General features: G+C 34.4%; 1 protein-coding gene and 1 pseudogene across 3 annotated transcripts in view; one reads left to right on the top strand and one right to left on the bottom strand.

Annotated features, from left to right (window-relative positions):
• The window catches only part of TMEM135 (transmembrane protein 135), a 240,799-nt gene that overhangs the window by 209,612 nt on the left and 10,398 nt on the right, over nucleotides 1-20,789 (bottom strand). For 2 of the 3 annotated variants that reach the window (XM_012725702.1, XM_012725701.1), the window contains exons 2-3: nucleotides 16,669-16,823; nucleotides 14,457-14,549 (exon numbers count right to left, since the gene is read on the bottom strand). In XM_012725702.1, coding sequence (XP_012581156.1) covers nucleotides 14,457-14,549; nucleotides 16,669-16,823 — 248 coding nt within the window. The remainder of the gene's footprint in view (nucleotides 1-14,456; nucleotides 14,550-16,668; nucleotides 16,824-20,789) is intronic. The other variant, XM_004683276.2, reaches the window with a different exon arrangement.
• On the top strand, nucleotides 9,868-10,400 carry LOC105853639 (annotated as a pseudogene).

The following is a 20,789-nucleotide window of genomic DNA, read 5'->3' as shown; positions in this document are numbered from 1 at the left end:
GGGGTGGCAGACCTCTCCTGACGTGCCCACAGCAGTGTACTTCCTCGATCTGCCTGTTCTGCTCCCCACTCTGTCTCTGGTGAGTCCTCTCACCCTCCGCATCTCTGGCCTGTACCTCAATTCTGTATGAATAAATAAATAAATCTTAAAAAATAAATAAATAAAAATTCCTTAAGGTATAGATTAGATAAGCTTCAGTCTAGTCCAAAAGTCTATGATAATAGTCTACTATATAGAGTAGATAAAACAGAGTAGCCTTTTCAAAATACTGCAAAGTAATTTCATTTTCTTCCTGTGAAAATTACATGATGCTAAAACTTAAATACACCAAGAATTAACCAATCAAATTCATAGTATGGTTTTATTCAAATAATACATAGTCCATTCATTTCAGTCAAATATCCTAGGAGTTTCACTCTATTTTAATGACTCAATCAATGGATATGCTTAAAACAATATGCAATTTTTCGATATTCTAATTCCTTTTCATGTTCAGGAGTTTTAACTTACCTAAAACTTCTACAAAATAAAGTCCATCAGAACAGCTTTCTAGAAACTACAAAGGACTTCCTAGTAAAAGAAAGAGAAGACTAGTTCTTATAGCCCTCCTAAGGATAACTCCAATGTTACCAATGCTTCCTGCTGAGTTACTATAATCACAGTTCTTTGTAGCACAAATTTTTTAAGCAACCCTGGAAACAACTTCAAAGCTATCTCAGAAGCCCACAGTGATGCAATTAGGATTTAAGTAAACTGCCCCCTTACAAGGTGTCATGAACTAGCTAGCAAAACACACTTAATTCTGTAAGGGGAGGGAGGGAGAAAGGAAGGTGGATGGATAGAGGGGGGGGGACAGACAGACATACAGATAGGAGAGAATAAGAAATGGGGAGAAAATTAAAGCTATACCAACATAGATGAAGGCTTTATGAATAGAGATAAATGTTCACTTATATTATACATAACCATCAAGCTATGTGCATATGTATGCATGTATGTACAACCATAATGTATAGTTTTATTTCATTAAATGCCTTTTGAAAGTGGTTATACAATTGAATACAAAATGTATCTCAGATTACTATTAAATAAAGCTTTAGAGTTTTAAAAATTAGGACTATCACTATTTGCTCAATTAGGGGAAAAAATGCTAATCATCCAACTTAGGTTTTTCCCACTCTTCTGACACTGATTTTAGAAAAGACAAAGTGTATATACCTTTGAATTGACATTGATTTATGTTCCTGTTTCCCAACCTCAAACTCAGATCTCTACTTAATCTGAGCTTTTATACTCTAAATCTTTCCCCCATAACTTCAATGACCATCTTTAGGAAGGAAAATTCCAATTTTGCTTTTACAACTACCATGGCTCTAGACTTAACAGTACAATGAATATGATAGCTATCGCCATCAACATGTTTAATTACCTTTATAAAGTGAAGCATAATTACAAATTCTCTCTTTCTACTAAAAACTATTACATTTTAGGCACTGGATATGATAATTTTAAATATAGGTTAACTTCAACCTATTAATAAATTGCATATAATCTATTAATGAAACTACATTTCTAATGAGTATTTTTTCTTTTTTATTTAAGTTAGTGAAGTTTAACAAAAAACACACTTTTGAAGCAAATAAGATCACTGTTAACTTTTGCACAATTCCAATTAAACAGACCAGAACTGCTTAAAAGACACACTATACGCCACACAAGATACAAATCAAAAAAGACCTCATCTTCCATGTTTTAAGATAAATTCTAAACTGTTTTTAACCTGGTTTAAAAAAAAACTCACTAACATTACTAAAAACACTAAATTAGACCCAAGTGAGGATTTGTTGTTGATATTCATAAACATAGGTAACTCTTAACAAAAGAACTAAAGGGCTATTTACAAGTATTGCATCACCTAGTAGCAACAGAACTAGCACTCATCACAAAAAGTTTCATTACTTAACAATCACATCAAAGGTAAGGATCAATCTTCAGGAATTATAAAGAACTAAACTTAAAATTTGATTAGATTTTTAAAACAGTAAAATTATTCAATTTAATTTAGAAAGGTAAGAACCTAGAAATTTTTTACTTTGTGTGCACAAATAAAACAATAATTTGACAGCTCGTTTAAAATAAATAAAACACAGAAAAAGACCATGAAATAAACTACTAGCCAAAATCTAAGTTATCACTTTATCTCTTAAGAAGTTACAGCTTTTAATAGGAATTTTACTTTGTATTCAAATAAATGTTGATCTTCAAAGAAAAATTGTTTTCACTAAGATTGGGAGGACACAATCCAGATTAACATATCAACAGAAAGTAATGAAGATTTCAGTAACAAACACACATGCATTAAAAACTTAATTTGACAAGGGACATCACAAATCAGTACATAAAGAATGACTATTGAATGTGTGATGTCAGAGTAATTATTCACTAGAAAAAAACAAACAGAGAGAGAGATTGATTCTACCATAGGTAGCCTTTAAAATGGACCTAAAAATATTTTTATAATTCTGCAAGGTGATGAAATAAAACACTAAGAAGATACAAAGCTAGATATATATTATAGCCTGAGAACTCGCTAGCACTAAAAAAGGGGGAAATACATTAAAATGGAATTCTAAAAAAGAAAGTTTTTCCAGTTTCTTGTTTTCCATGTGAAGAACTTGGAAGTCATCACTCAGTCCTAACACCAAGCAGAGATGAGCAAATTGAGTAGGGAGATACTGAGAGTCAACTCACCAGAGCAAAAACTCGCCATCAACTGAAAAACCTAGAAGGGAATGATAGCCAAGGTAAGAAAGTCAAAAATGTCAATAATGAGTAGGAGGAAGCTTAGTGTGAACAAGTCAAAAGTTGAAAATTCTAGGGTACCCAATCATAAACAACTTTAATGAGTTTTTACCTCCAAGAGCTTGACTAAGTTTCCAAGTAAATATCAAGAAAAAATCCTCTGTGTTCCCAAGAAGTGGGAAAGCAACTATCTTGAAGTAAGCCACCTGATCTCCAGGGGGAAGCTAGTTTATCCTGCTAGAGTATCCTGAGAGCCTGACTAACCTGGGCAAGGAAAATACCCCAGCCCCAACTAGGTGTATAATTCCACGTGGTAGAATAAAAAAAATACTCAAGTCCAGCACACTCTCATCATTCTATGCCACCAAAAATAGCATAAAGGACAACACTTACAAAGTTCACAGACAAGAGACACAAATTCACCACAATACTGAAGTCTAATCAGAGGACTACAGAATGCTTACTCTCCTCTAACACCTCACTACCACATTATATTTACAGTTCATGTGATGCAGTACATCACATCTTAGTACAAAAAAAAAAAAAAAGACAAAGCATACAAAAAAAGTCAAAAACACAATTTAAAGAGACAGCAGATATCAAACACGATGTAATTATCAGACAAAAAAATTTCAGCAAAAACAATTAATATGCTAAGGGCTCTAAGTAGACAACATATAAGGACAGATGGGCATAGCAAGCAGAGATGGAAATCCCAATACCAAATTGGGAAGAAAACAAAAAACAGTAATAGAAATGAAGAAAGACTTTGATATAATAATTAGTAAACCAATAAATTGAGGAAAGAATCCTTATAAAGATTTTTATCAATAGAATCCTTGTAAATTAAAAAGCAAAAAAAAAAAAAACTAAAAAAGAAAAGATTAAAATATCTACTAACTGGGGCAAATAGTATAACATGTATAAAAGATTGGCAAAACTTCAAAGATTGAAGAAATATTTGAAACACAGACAACTGAGACTATTCTCAAATTAATATTTGATACTAAACCACAGATTTGTAAGCTCAGATAACAGCAAGTAAGACAAATGCCAAAGCAAAAACAAATGAAAAACCACACCTAAGTATAACATAGCGAAACTATAGAAAATCAAAGAGAGGACCCCTCCCGGTAGCCCAGTGGTTTAAAGCACAGCACTACAAAGCTAGTCCACAGCCACTGCAACACAAGTGTCATCCCCAAGTTTCATCCCCTGCCAGGGAGGTAACCCATATGGTGCAGTAGACCTTTCCTGTCTTGCCAACTGCTCCCCTCAGCAGTGTACTTTATCAATCTGCCTGTTCTGCTCCCCACTCTGTTTCCGGTGAATACTCTCACCAGCACCTCTGGCCAGTACCCAGTTCTGTATGCATAAATAAATAAATCTTAAAAAAAAAAAAGAAAATCAATGATAATGAAAACTATCTGAGAAAAATAATACATGTAATACATGGAGTTTTTTTAACCTATGGAGGAAAAAATGTAAGAATGTTACCTGACTGTAGAAACTATTCAAGGAAGAAGATAATTAAGTGAAAGATCTAAGATATTGGGAGAGACCCTGCAAGATAATTCTTCAAAGTGAATTACAGGTACTGTCTCATACAAACAAAAATTAAAAATTTATACAAAAAAAAAAAACCTAAAAGAAATTCTCTGTAGAAAAGGAAAGTAAGAAAGTAATGCAAAATCAATTGAATTTATATAAAGAAAGATAGGGTATCAATGAAGAAATAAGTGGTAGAGAAATAAAAACTTTTCTTATTAATTGCTCAAGAGCTAACAGTAGCTAATAGTTTATTTAGAATCGCTATAATGTATCTATGTATATATACTGTATATGTTTATAGCTTATGTATGATTTTTATAGTAAAGGACAGGAATGATAATAAGGAACAAAAGGAATTAGGATTTTGTTATAAAGGACTCACAATAATGAAAGGCAGTGTTATTTAAAAGTGGACTTGGGTTAGTTGTAAATGTGTATTGCAAAAAACTAGTGTAACTACTAAAAATAATTAAATGAAAATGTAACTGTTATGTTAGGAAAGGACAAAAAAATGAATGGTATCAAATGCTCAATTAAAATCATAAGGACAGAGTAGGAATAAAGATGAATGTCAAAACAAACAAGTGCAAATAACTAAGAAAACAGTATGAATATGATAGACCCAACAATCACACCTTTTGGCATTTACCCAAAAGAACTGAAAACTTAAGTCTACACAAAAACCCTTATATGGATGTTTAGAAGAGCTTTATAATTGAGAAAACTTGTAAGCAACCACGATGGCAACCAAGATGACAATAATTTCATGAGAAAGTATTGTACCATTCTCTCAATTCCACTTAGACTCTAAAAATAAAGGCCTTAAAAAAAGGGGAATTAGGCTACAATTTAAAAAAAATAGCAAAACACCTTTTACAAAAAATAAAAATTGAAATAAAAACAGGAAAAGGTGCAGAAAAAAACAGAAAGCAAAAATACATACAGACTGATAAAATCTTTCCAGAAATTGGTAACATTTAAAGAAGTAAATATAAAATCCACAACCACAGCTGGAAATTTCCCTTTCAGCAAATTTGACAACTAGATTTTTTAAAAAAATAGTAATAATATAGGACAGCTAGTCAACAACGAAGGGATTTATACATTGAAAACTTACTGGTTGTCTCAATTTGGTAGGGAACAGGAAAGGAGTGTTAACAGAATACAGGAATACAATACACAGGATTGTCATCGCAATAAATAACAATTTATTTGATTCCAGGCATGTCAACAGTACCAAGACTGAAAAATCCTACTGTATTTGAACAACAACGTCAAGAACCTTGCCTTTACAATTTGAAAAACACTAACATAAGCTAAAATACACAAAGAAAAGTCGTAAGAAAACATCAGTTGAAGGCCCAACCTGGTGGCCCAGCGGGTTAAAGCACTGCACTAAGAAGCTAAAGCCACTTCTGCATGAGCTCGATCTCCACCTGCCCCACATTGGCCCAGCAGACCTCTCCTGACCCGCTCTCTGCTTCCCTCAGCAGTGTACTTCATTTATCTGCCTGTTCTGCTCTCGCTCTGTATGTGGTGAATCCTCTCACCGTCCCTGCATCTCTGGCCTGTACCCCAGTTCTGTGTCCATAAATAAATAAATCTTAAAAAAAAAAAATCAGTTGATCCAGAGAAGACATCCAGCAAAATTCTATACCCACTCATGGTCAAAGCTTTTAGTAAAGGAGGTCTCATATAAACTTCTTAAACATCTTTAAGAGCATTTTTTAAAATACCATATAACTAATAATATATTTATTGGGAAAAGACTAAATTCTTTCCCCTAAGGGTAGGAAAACGGCAAGGATCCACATAACCAAGTGAGAAAAGTAAAAAAAAAAAACAAACAAAACAAAAACCTAACCTATTTGCAGAGAACAGTAGAAAATATTCATGTAACACATCTAAATGAATATACAAGAGACTCCTACAATAAGTAAATTCCACATGTTCAAAGAAGTTAAGATCAACATACAAATATCTATTTCTATTCTGATTCATCAAGCATGTAGAAAAATAATTAAAAGGATAATACCTTAAGTTCCTGTTCTAGCTCACCAGAGATGTAGTTAGAAGTTGAAAAAGGATGAAGAAAGGTTCAAAAAAACAAGAAGTGTAATATGATCAGAGCACTACATAGCATGTCAAACAGAACATCTTTCAAAGTGAATACATTCTGAGGAAGTGTATGAGAAAGGGTATCGCGCAAGACATAGGAGAGTGAAAATTCCTTGTGTTTCATCAATAAACAGAATATAAACAAATTTTCACTGCATAAAAAGTGATTCATCTCTTTTGCTGAACTATACACAATTCAGTCCTCCCCCTTAATTACTAAGATGTAATATGTTGCTGTCAACTACAAAGCAAAAAGTCTATTGTGTCCTATTAAAGGAGACACAACTGAGAATGACATCACCAAAGGGATGTTCTCCTGGAAAACAACTGATAAGGGAAAATAATTCCAAGTTTCTGGTGGGTCCCAGACATGTTGGACAATGTTGATGACACTGGTGATACACCCAGCAGCAGAGAAAAAGTTGAAACAAGGAAAGAAAGAAGAAAAAAATTATAGATCCAAAGTCCTTCCCTCCTCCATCCACAAAGCTGACCCACTTCACCTAGCATCAAAGGAGGAAGGAGAAAAAGTTTGAAGAACACAATACAGGGAGAATTCAGAGATATCTGAGTACTGTGCAAAGTGACAGCTGGGCAAACAGTGCTTCAGGGCAGGCACAAAGCACTGGGTGTGAGTCCCTTTGTTGTGAAGCTTCCTAACTGTAGCCCCTCCTTTTCCCAGAGACCAGCAAGAACAAGCACAAATCTAAAAGTTTACTACAAGACATCTCTGGTGCCACATAGTGGTCAAAATAAAACTACCAACCACCTACACCCAAAACCAGGAGGCTGTAGTTGAGGTTACTCCAGGAAGGACTTACCATTTAACAGATCACACCTGCCAGCAGGAAGGGGCATCAGCTGGCACCCTACATCAGTATTTATACATTAGTGCCTCATACATAGTACCCCAAGCCAACAGGTAGAAGGAGGCCTCAGGAGCCCACACACTTGCCCAACTACTTCAGTCACCACCACACCCAATCATATAAGAATCAAACTAGAAATAAACCATGAAAAGAAAACAAAGAACACTCCTATTTCATGGATACTGAAACCCATGCTATTGGAAGACCACTGGATTAAAGAGATCAAAGAAGAAATTAAAAATTACCTAGGGTGAACAAAAATGAGGATTCAACATTCCAGAATGCAAGGGACACAGAAAAAGCAGTAATACGAGGAAAATATATAGCAATACAGACTCACATCAAGAAAGAAGAAAGAACTCAAAGTAACAACCTAAACTTCCATCTCAAAGGACTAGAAAAAGAACAAAGGTGTCAAAAAGGAAGTAATAAAGATCAAGCAGAAATAAATGAAATAGAAATTTAAAAAACAACCCAAAAGGGCAATGAAAAGGAGAATGGAGGTATCATACAACCTGATTCCAAACTGTCCTACAAAGCCATAATAACTGAAACAGTATAGTACTGGAACAAAAATAGACACACAGATCAATAGAATCAAATAGAAACCCCAGAAATAAACCCACATATTTATGAATATCTAATCTTTTACAAAGGTGAAAAGAATATAGAATGAAACAAGAACAGTTTGTTCAATAAAGGGTGCTGGGAAAACTGGACTGATATATGCAAAAAAAAAAAATGAAGCTAGACTACTACCTCACATCATACATAAAACCAACTCAAAATGGATAAAAAGCCCACATGTAAGACCTCAAGCCATAAAGTATATAGGAAAAAAATATTGGCAAAACACTACATGACATACAATTCAGTAATATCTTTAAAGACACACCCCCCAAAGCAAAGAAAGGAAAGGAGGGAAGGATAAACAACTGAGATTACTTCTGAATAAAAAGCTCCTGTACAGCAAAAGAGACACTAGCCAAAACAAAAAGATACCCTTACTGATTGAGAGAAAATGTTTTCACATAATATAATGGATAAGGGACTAAACACAAAAATCTACAAAGAGCTCACATGACTCACCAAAAACAAAGTAAACAATCCACTCAAAAAATGGGCAGAAAAGATAAGAAGAAATGCAAATGGCCAAAAGGTACACAAAAATATAACTGTGTTCAACATCACTTACAATCAGTGAAATGCAAATCAAAACAGGCAACAACAAATGTTGGCAAGAAAAAAGGAACTCTCCTACACTGCTGGTGGGAATGTAAACTGATCCAAGCACTATGGAAAGCCATTTGGAGGTTCCTCAAACTGCTAAAAGTGGAGCTTCCATATGATCCAGCAACTCCACTCCTAAATATCTACCCAAAAGACACAAAAACACTAATTCAAAAGGATACATGCACCGTGTTTATTGTAGCGCTATTTATATTAACCCCAAAAAGGGATAGCATGCAAAGGAAAGATTTACTCAAACAAATGTGAAAAGGTAACATATGGAGGCCTTCCCTGGTGGTGCAAGGGGTTAGGACTCAGCACTGCAAGCTGGCAACAGCCACTTCAGTGTGAGTTCAATACCCAGCCCACAGGTGATCCACTTGGCACAGCAGACCTCTCCTGTCTCACCCACTGCTCCCCTCAGCAGTATTTCATCTGCCTGTTATCTGCCTGTTATCTGCCTGTTCTGCTCCCAAATCTGTCTCTGGTGAATCCTCTTACTGCCACTGCATCTCTGGCCTGTACCCTAGTTCTATATGCATAAATAAATAAATCTTTTTTTTTTAAAAAAAAAAAGTTTAAAAAAAAAAAGGTAACATATGGAAACAACCCAAATGCCCACAAATAGATGACTGGATCAAGAAGATGTGTCAGATAATGGAATACTATTCAGACAGACTACTCATGCCATTTGCAGCAAAATGGATGGAGGTAGAAGAGATCATACTCAATGAAATAAACCAGAAGGAAAAAGAAAAAAAGGAATGGTCTCACTTATAGGAGGTATAAAGAGGAACCAAATAAAAGATCAGGAAAAACAGCAATATAAAAAACTAGCAGGCAACCTCAACCATAAATCAGAGGCATTCTGCAAAAGAGGGGAAGGGAAAGGAATAAAAATGGGAGAGAAGAGCACAAGGTACTATGGTGATGATTCACAGGGGAATTGGTGGTGGGAATTTTATGGGGAATACACCTAAAGAAGATATCATACAAGCAAGCATACATTGTATATAAATGACCAATGATGCAAAACATTTAAATAATTTTTTAAAAAAGAGACAGAGTTACAACCGAAAATGCTTCCTCTATTCACAAGGATACAATTTGAAATAAAGTTGTAATTTAAAAAATACATAAATAAATAAAAGGATAATATATTCCCTATCTCATACCAGATGAAAGACCTAAATATAACCTAAATAGGTAAATTTCTTAAAACTCAAAGTTCCAAGATTCCAATCAGATTTCTGATTCTCATTTTGCAAGTACAGAAAATGTCAACATATTTGCAATCATGTTTGAACCAATCACAATCCTAGTGACTAAAGTAGCTTGTCAAATTGCATATTCACTACTGTACAGTATTGGAAATGGGTCTGTCTTTGGTAAAGATGAGCTTATATCCCTGTGTTGTTAGCATTACAACCATTTGAGTGTCCTAATGGAACTGCAAGATTGGGCCCTTCCTCTCTTAAAAGTTTTCAACAGCTACAGATCAGATTGCCTTCAAAGATCTGGATGTGGCCATTCTTGTGGGCTCCATGCCAAAAAGAGATAACATGCAAAGGAAAGATTTACTCAAGCAAATGTGAAAATATTTGCAGTATTAGACAAATATGCCAAGAAGTCAGTAAAGTTGTCAGTGAGAAATGAAGCCAAGAGCAACTGTCTAACCGCCTCCAAGTCAGCATGGTCCATCCCAAGGAGAACTTCAGTTGTCTGATGCATTTGGATCACAACCAAGCTAAAGCTCAGATTGGTCTTAAACCTGATATAACTTCTAATGATATGAAGAATGCCATTATTTCAGGCTCAAGGGAGAACTGATCACCACTGAGCAACAGCATGGTTCTGCTATAATCAAGGCTCAAAAGTGATCCAGTGTGATGGCTCCTATACAAGTCATCTGTAACCATGTCAGAGACATCTGGTTTGGAACCCAAGAGGGAGAATTTGTGTGCTTTGGTATTATCTCTGATGGTAATTTCTACAGTGTTCCTGATGATCTGCTCTATTCATTGTTTATTATAATCAAGAATAAGACCTGGAAAGTTGTTGAAGATCTCCGTACAATTGATATCTCACTTGAAAAAGATAGATCTTACCACAAAAAAAAACTAGCATAAGAAATAAAAGCTGCATTTGAGTTTCTGTCCTCTGCCTGCCTAGACAATCATTTTGATTTTAATGATGGTACTTAATGCCCAAAGCTGAAGAATCTAAGCATCTTCTTTGACTCTAGTACCAAATAATAATGTGCTATACTTAAATTAAATGTGTGCAAAACAACACATTTTAAAGAGTGTGGTCTGGCCCTCTCTGATGGCACAAGGGGTTAAAGCACAGCACCATGAAGTGATCTGTAGCCACTGCAGCACAAATTTGATCCCAGCCAGGGAAGTGACCCACATGGAGCTGCAGTCCTCTCTTGTCTTGCCCACTGCTCCTCTCAGTGTTATTTCAGCAGAGCCCCCAGTTCTGCTCCCCACCCACCCTGTCTCTGGTAAATCCTCTCACCAGCAAGACACACCATGATTGGAATAATGAAAAACTGAAATACTATAAATGTCCTTCAGTGGATAAATATATAAACAAATAAAAGTAAATCATATAACAGAATATACAGCAATAAAAAGGAATAAACTAGTGATAAGAAAACAATTTAAATGAACTGTCAAGGACATTAAGTTTATTTTTAAAAGTTTGTAAAAAAGTTATACATTTTCTGACTCCATTCATATAACCTTCTCAAAATGACTTCATTATGTAAGTGTAGAACATGTTATGCTTACCAGGAAATAGGAACTAGGTTTGGGAAGGGGGTGGAGTTAACTATAGAGAGATAAAACAAGGGAAGTCTTTTGTAGTGATCAAACAGCTTTGTATCTTGATTGTGGTGGCAGTTGAATACATACATGAGAACAAATTCATAGGACTATACATATACTTATATGAGCATGAGTTTGTAACAATTGGTGAATACCAAATAAGGACTGCAGTTTAGTTGAAGTACTATCAATTTCCTGGTTATATATTATAATCTAGTTATATTGTTAGGGGGAAAGGATGTCCTGAACAAACTCTACAAGCAAACTCTTCAGATACAGGTTTTTGGGGACACTACCCCGACCCTAGACACAGGAACTACAAATCCCAGCATCACCCAAAAGGAAGATTGCTGGGACTTGCAGGTGGAGTTAAGTAGTAATATTTGGATAAAAAACTGGACATGTGAGTTTGGGGAGGTCTCTTGGCCTTTTGGCTTGTGGCTTGTCTCTTGGCTTTTTGCAGGTCACGTGCCATTGGGGTTCCAGGTTAGCAGAACTGACACATTAAACAACCTCTCTCTCTCTCTCTCTCTCTCTCTTTCTCAGTTATTCACTTCCCTTTCTGTTGTAAATAAACCCATTATCAACCTTTCTGTGTGTGCCTGCAGTTGAATCTCATAAGGCCCTTTAAGCACATACACGGGTGAGGACCCCACATTCAAGCAACCCAGAATAAGTATTAGACACTCTCATTGGGGAGACTGGAGTAAGGTTTCAAATCACTATGTACTATTTGTACAACTCTCCATGAATCTATATTCATTTCAAAGTTAAAAGAACAAATAAAATAAACCAAATAATAACACACATAATAAAAATAATATAGAATTATGCAGAATTAAAATTAAAAATATTCATTATAGAAATAAAGGGATTAATATTTGAACTTAATTTACATAATAAAGTGAAAAGATTTTTAGACTGTCTCACCAAATAAACTGCAACTTTATGCTGCATATAAGAGAAACACATAAGAACAAGTATTTCAAGAAAATTAAGAAATACCAAGCAAAGGCAAGCAAAAAGAAAGACAATTATCTTCTGTGTGGCAACAATGTTGTACTTATTATAAAGGAAAATATCCTAATTTTAGGATATGCACACAAGGTATTAACAATAAAGTGTCAATGTCTAATGCACTCCTAAGATTTATACAAATACATGAGCCTTCCTGGTGGCACAGGGAAGTCTCAAGACTATGAAGCCACTAGCAGCCACTCCAGCAGTTGTTCAATCACTGGCCAAAGCACTAACCCACATGGTACAGCAGACCTCTCCTATTTCGCCTGCTGCTCCCCTCAGCAGTGTACTTCAGTCAATCCATCCTTTCTTTTCCTGGCTCTGTCTCTGGTAAATCTTCCACCACCCCCACCAACCTCTGGCCTCAGTTCTTGTATGCATTAAAATATATGCATACATGTACAAAAACATACAAGTAAAGTGAAAATGGCTAATGATGACTTTTTTTCATTTCAACATTAAAGAAAAGTAGATAAATAATTTCACAATGCTATCTTACTATTCAAGAGCTAAAACTAAATAGTAATAAACTTGCTTTAAAGTTTTATGTATGAGTAACATATTTTGAAATAATATTTCTAAAACCAATATTCACATTTTTAAATTGATCTGGTCAATTATCAATTACCAGAATAACTGTCCTGTTACTTAAGGGCAAAAAACAACAGTGTTACCTAAATGCTGTGTGTCAGGCACTATTCTAAGCATTTTTTTATATATTAATTAAATTCTCTGAAGAAGCCCTGCAAGTAGATTACCACTATCTCTAACTTTCAAGAAAAGAATGCCATAGAAGTCACACAGTAAGTGGTAGAGCTAGTCTCCTAAGTTAGTGGGCACTACTCCAAAATCCACACTCTTTATTATTATTCTGTACTATATTCTTCAAAAACTTTAATCATCCAAAGTATATGACATAGTCAAACAGAGAACCACAAAAAAATCATGTACTACAAATTTATAATAATGTACCAACAGTGGTTTCAGGTGATTTAAATAAATTTGTTTCATTAAGTTCTAGTTATGTTCCTATTGGAGGATTAGTGATTATAATTAACATGATCATGAAATGAAAGATGACCCCATCTTGATTATTAGAGGGCTGACTCTTTAATTGATACATGACCCCCATCTTGATTCACTGGAATAAAAATGGAATCAAAGCAACTTTAGCAATAAAAGTAATTATCCATAACACAGCAAAATATCTCTAACGCAAAAGCTTTATTTAAATTCAACTGTTTGCCTCCCTGAACAATTTACATAACACTTTGCAGCATCTTATAATATAATTTCATGTGGAGCATTTCAGACTAAAATGTTCAGCCCAAAAGATTTTTTTTTCTTAAAATAAGAAGCTTTAAAAATAATAACTGACTTAATAAACCTGAAGTAAACTATACATTGAGATGATAATTAGAAATGTATAATTAATTTTCTTAAGTGTGATAATGGTAGGTAGTTACAGAAAAGAATTATATATATGCCATGTCTTAGTTTTATCAGAGAACATTAAAATTTCAGTAAAGAATACCAGGTATTATTGCTCTATATCAATCTTTTTATTTTTACAGACTTAATAAACATAAATAATATTAGAATAAAATTAAATTTTAAATAGTTGTAAGACTGAAATAACATACTTGGAAACGTTTCTCATACCTGAACTATAATAAATGATAAAAAAAATTTCCAGCTGAGGTAGGGAACAGCAAATCTGTTCTATTAAATATGTAGATATGGGCCCTTCCTAGTGGTATAATGGATTAAAGCGCAGCACTATGAAGCTATCTGCAGCCACTAAGGTATGAGTTCCATCCCCAGCCAGGGAGCTGACCTACATGGTGCAACAGACCTCTCCTGTCTTGCCTGCTGCTCCCCTTAGCAATGCATTTCATTCTGTTTGCTTGTTCTGTTCCCCACTATCTCTGGTGAATCCTCTCAACTCCTCACATCTCTGGGCTATACTCCAGTTCTTGTATGCATAAATAAATAAATCTTTAAAATATATATATATAGATATGTAAAATTTTACCTGCTTTTCCTTTCAATTAGAATGGCCACATAAGATGCTGGCAAAGCGGCACCAAAGCCAGGACTCCATGAGTAGAATTTTCCAAGTATCTTCCTGAAATTCAAATTTGGAATGTTTGTATGAAATTTGTAGTTGGTCATTTCAGCTATTATGAATAAATTCCCCCTCTCAGTCACCCTCTATCTAAATGTCCTACAGTACCTCAAATTCAACATAGCTAAACCCATCCTCTCCCCTATGTTCAAAAACCTATTCTCCTCTATTTTCCTAGATTAATGGTATTAAAACTACCTATCCACCTAATGTGTATCACTTTTAAGACATCCTTCACTCCTTCTCCCTTGCCCCACACATTAAGGCATCCCCTTAATTTTTCCATATGCAATTTATCTCAATTTCTTTTCCATCCTATTGTTCCTTCCTTAATAAAGTTCCTCACCATCTCTCTATGCAGCATCGCTCATCTCAGTTATTAGTCAGTCATATTCATTCACACATTCCCTGAATCCAACATTTCTCACTATGCAAACCTTCCATTTTCTTAACTTGCTTATATACCAAATGGAAATAAAATTACCTATCTAATATAATTGTTATAAATATCACATGAGGCATTTCCCAGCACATAAAAAGTACTCAGAAAATATAAGCTATTATTACAATGATTACTAATATATAATAAACATGTACATGAGAGTGCATGTGTAACATATGTGTAATATATATACGGTAATCAAAGAATGTTTCCTTCTATGCTTTAACAATCCTTAATAACTTCTTATAGCACTTACTAAATATTCTTTTTAGTTATATATATATATGTATCATTTGTCAATTACTCCAATATGTCCTTTGAAAATAAGATTTGCAGTGCCTCGCATATTACAAATGGCCATTTACTGCTTGGGTTTTTAAAGAGAAAAAAAAAAGAAATTTGGACATATTAGGAGGACGTTTCCTTTAAATACAGTATGTTCCTAAGAAAGGAGGAAGCAGCATTTAAAAATTATAACCATTAATCTAAGCAAAGTTGGTCATTATTTGATAATGCATTTTTGTAACAGGACTAAGAATCACAGATCCAATTATCTTTCAAAAAAAAGTACAAAAGTCCTTAAGCACATATAACATGAGTATTTTTTAATGAACACCAGGAATCTTTTGCCTAAAGATAGTCCTTAATCTAATATAAAATCCAAAAAGGAATGTTACTGAGTGTAAAAATTAAGAGAAAGTGAGTTAACAAAAATGTTGCTATATAATATTTTACATTTCCAAAAGTTAACCAAATAGGTTCATAAAATATAAAGATATATGTTGCAAAAGCAATTATTACTTCCAAAACCTAATGACATTATAATTTTATTTTAAGAGTTCATACAAATAATTAGAAACTTTCCAGAGATGGCATAATAAAGAAACTTCCTTACATAGATACGATTTATTCAATGATATAAATCATAGCAGTTATTTTCAACATAATCAAAAGGTTTATAAATATTAATATTCCCATAAGAAAACTTCTATGAAAAGGCAGTTGGAAACTTTTTGTAATGACAGCTAACATATACCCTCAGAACTATTTAGGCAACATTAATGGGTAACATCAAAATGAGGATACTTGGAAATTAGCATTTTAACATGACAAATTTTTTTAAAAGTTTGTTTTTTTAAATAATTGGTAAAGCGAAAGATAAAAAAGTAACTAATAAACATATTAGGAGTATCACAGCACTAAACAGACTAAATTCTATCTGCATCTTCACTGTAAGAAGAGTATGGCATAGGTGATTTATATAAGACAGTTAGGAACAAACATTTTATCAGTGGAATATTGTCAGGAGTTCACTTAATGTTTACATATAAACACAAGCATTCTATAGTACCTTTGAAGTTTGATCACTGCATATGGATCTAACCTATATCATGGAAAGTTTCTTAAATCTCTCACTTATGAAGCTGGGAAGTTAAGAAACCCTCATCATCAACTTTGTATAGCAGGTCTTAGAAAATTAAGCCCTTTTGCTATGTCATCACAAAACTAATTTGAACTCTGTATTACATCTTTAAAACAAATAGCCCGCAATTCTTGGCTTTATGAGCTTTCTTTGAGATAAATGTCAGTTCCCAAAGAGAAAAAATATATAAGCAGTGACCTATATAACATTTAAATAAATGTTTGTTTCTCTTTCAACAAAGAAATTTATATTACCTTCCAGTGATGATTATGAGTACCAACCTTAAAATGCAAAAGAAAGCCATATATAAGGCCCCATTAGCAGTCAGAAATGAAGCAGACTGTAGGATCTCAGGGACTAGTTTGTATAAATAATAGTCTAATTTTCGTTTTCGGAGAATTGCTGCAATCTGGAAAGAGAAAGACTCTTGTTTAATCCAACCAACTTTTCCCACTTAAATTAACTTTTACATGGAAGCTACTACATTAACAGAATGTATTTTTAAATTATGGTAAAAACTCTAGTATTTTACTAGGTCCTCTATAAAAATAAAATGTGCAGGACAGAAAAGTATACACTTTACTGAAATGGCAATATGGATAATATGATGACTGACCTCTAAATATTAAGATAAATATTTCACAATGCCCTAAAAACAGTTTTAAACAAATAAAAATATTTAAATAGAAAAAATTAGAGTGGAATTCAAATGGATGCTAAAACAGCACCATATTACAGTTACTAGCAAACTTATTATAGAAACCAGAGAAATTAATTCAGTTAATTAAAACATGACTATAGCATGTCAAAAAGCATTCTCAGATTACAAAAATAAATAAATAAAGTTAATTTCTGGTCTCTTAAGAGTCCACTTAAAAAAAAGACCTGAAAAATAAATATTGAGAATTCAATATAACAGAGGCAGGTATCACATACTGCCAGAACAGAAATAAGAACAAGTGTCTGTCCAGGGAGATTATAGAAGTTTACTGTAGAAATATAAAGAATATCATATAAGTATTCATTATATACTTAAAATTTAGATTAAAAAATATTTGCTTTTATGGTTGTTGTGTGTAAGCTTTGAATTTATAAGAAATACTTGTAGATTAAATTTTTAAAAGTCCTGATAAATTAATAATAATTTTTAAAAATGAAATCTAAATAGTTATTAAACACACTATTTTTATTAAAAGAAAGAAAAAGAATATAAATCATAAAATGCCCAGATATGGATAATTTATATTGAAGAATAACTCTAGCGTTTGTAATAGAATACAAACTGCCATGGAAGTTGAGCAGAGCTAGTGTAATATAAGGGTAGACAGGAATTTCATTGAAAAGGGGATAAAAGGGCCTCCCCAGTGGCACTGGGGTTAAATTCTCAGTGCTATCAAGCTACCACCATCCACTCTGGCACAAGTTCAATCCCCAGCCAAGGGACTAACCCACATGGTGCAGCAGACCTCTCCTGTCTTGCCTGCTGCTCCCCTCACCAGTGTATTTCAGTAGATCTGCCTGATCTGCTCCAACTCTGTCTCCAATGAATCCTCTCAACCCCTGCACCTCTGGCCTACACCCCAATTTTTGTATGCATTAATAAATAAAAATGAATCCTAAAAAAAGGAGATAAAAGTTAAAGTTGAAAGAGTAGAACTGTCACAGATTACTTGTGAAAGATACTTTTCCATCATGATGAACCATTATTGTAAAGGGCAAGACTGATTTAACAGAGGGGAAAGACTATAGAACTCGCCACTTAAAACCCTCCCCACCATGCCAGAAGTAACACTTTCCCTAAAGTCCACAATCAACAAGTCAAATGGCCTATGACAAAAAAAAAAAAAAAACTTCGAAGTGGATTAAAGATTAAAGTCTTAGATATAAAGCCTGCAATAAAAAAATATATATTATAAAACCCTGGTGGTATTTCTTATGACCTCAGTGATAAAGAGGTCATAAGAGAAATGACCACTGTAGTAAGAGAAATAAAATGACCACTGCAGTAAGGGAAATAAAAGCAAAAATAAACAATTGAGGTTACCTCAAATTAAAAAGGGTTTACAGGGTTAAAGAAAATAGAGGAACATTAAAAAGATATCCTATTGAATGGGAGAGTATATTCATATGTTATATAACCAACAAGGGGCTAATAGCCAAGATAAACAAAAACTAATTTAAGAAAACAATAAATAAATAGTTTAAATGACTCAATTAATAAATGGACAGAACTGAACAGGTCTACAACTCAGATTCACCAAAGAGAAATCTATAAAGCAGGTGCCAGACCAGTTATCATGAGCCCAGGTAATACCAGTTCTGGAAAGTAGAACTGCCCATGGAGCCTAGTACCAGTCCCTGGACAAGACCCATCCCCATGTTCCAAGAAAGAATTCAATCCCAGAAGCAAGCCTGTCATCATGGACCATGTAACCCAGCCTAATTCCATGGATCCAGTCACCAGTTAGCCCCTGTAGAACCAGAGCCCAGAAACACTCATTCATATCCTCTAACTACTACTGTAGACTCAGGGCAGGGCCCACTCCCACAGTCACAAGTACAAGATCCATGCCAATAGCCACTAGCCCTAGGCTTGTCCCCGAACCCAGGAAACAGTCTGCCAGTAGACTCCAGCAGCAAGCCTGTCCACAGAATCTACCAAATAGCACACCCAGAATCTCTGCACAGGCTGAATGGAGAAGGGCTTATACTGCAGTAGCCAGCAGGTAAATTCCGGAAGAGGTACCTACTTCTTAAGATTTAAGAATATAAGATTACCACACCAATACAAGATCACAAAGAATATGAATAAATTGGGAACATGACTCCAACAAAGGGGAAAAATAAGGTATCGATAACCAATCTTCCAGAAATAAAGATCTATAAACCTCCCAAGATTTAAAAATCTCACAAGTTATCTCAAAGAACTTCAGTGAGCCACAAGAGAACACCATTAGAGAACTAAATGAAATCAGATAAACAATTCATGAACAAAATGAGAAGTCAGATAGAAACTACTTTTTAAAAAAAGTCACAAATTATGAAGTTGAAGCATACAATTAAACAAACAAATAAAAATCCATGCATGGGTTCAATAAAAGATTTGATCAACGGCCCTCCCTGGTGGTGCAGCGGGTTAAAGCACAGCACTAAGAGGCTAAAGCCACTTCGGCATGAGTTCGATTCCCGCCTGCCCCAGAGGTGACCACATAGCGTGGCAGACCTCTCCTGACCCGCCCGCTGCTCCCCTCAGCAGTGTACTTCATCGATCTGCCTGTTCTGCACCCCAGTCTGTCTATGGTGAAGCCTCTCACCGCCCCTGCGCCTCTGGCCTGTACCCCAGTTCTGTATGCACAAATAAATAAATCTTTAAAAAAAGATTTGATCAAGCTGAAGAAGAAGGTCAATAGACTCAAACATAGATTATATGGAATTACTCAGGCAAAGAAACAGGAAAAGCCAAAAGAAAAAAGAAGAAGAAAGCTTATGATATTTGTGAAACACAACCCAAAAAAGAGAGAGAGAGAGAGAGAGCAAGATGGGGTGGGGGGAGGGGGAGACGGTTAAGTGAGAGGAAGAGGGAAAACAAGTTTTGAAAGGTGACAGAAAATCACCTAATTCAGAAAAGGAATGAACTACCATATTCATGAAGCACAAAGATCCCCAAACAGATTACTACAGAGATCTTCACCTAGAAACAGTATAATCAAATTCTCTTAAGTTCAAAGACAGAAAACCTGGAAAGCAATAAAAGAGCAAATTAATTGATACAAAAGATTCCAAAGAGTATCAGTAGATTCTTAACAAAAATCTCACAAGCCAAGAAGTGAGGTGACATATTTAAAGTACTAACAGAAAAAAATAAACACCAACCAAAAGTATTTTAGCCAGCAAAGCAGACCCTCAAATGAAGCAGAGATACTAACTTCACCCTATATAGTCAAAATCAGGATATGCTAATACAATGGTGCTATGTAAATCAATTAACTAGAATAAAGGTTTAAAGTTAAAGCATTAAGAACTGCTATAGATACAACAAACTGGTAATGAATATACAATATAAAAAGAATGTGGCATCAGAAACAAAATATGGAATCAGAAGTAAAAGAGCATATTTGTATGTGACCAAAATTGTCAACAGCTAAAAATATGCTGCAAAAATGATTTATGTAAGTCACAAAGCAAAAACCTACAATTGACACACAAAATACAGAGAAAGGAATCAAAGCACACCAAAAAAAATCACCAAACCATAAAAAAACACCATGAGAGGAAAAAGGGTTAAAGGAACTACAAAACTCCTAGAAACAATAAGCAAAACAGCAACTGTTAAGTCCATTCCTCTCAGTAATTACTTTAAATGTAAATGTATGAA

This window comes from Condylura cristata, unplaced genomic scaffold, assembly GCF_000260355.1.
Source record: "Condylura cristata isolate star-nosed mole 26May11 unplaced genomic scaffold, ConCri1.0 scaffold00015, whole genome shotgun sequence".
NCBI lineage: Eukaryota > Metazoa > Chordata > Mammalia > Eulipotyphla > Talpidae > Condylura > Condylura cristata.
Note: the sequence above shows the minus strand (reverse complement) of the source record. Positions and strands in the feature narration are given on the sequence as shown.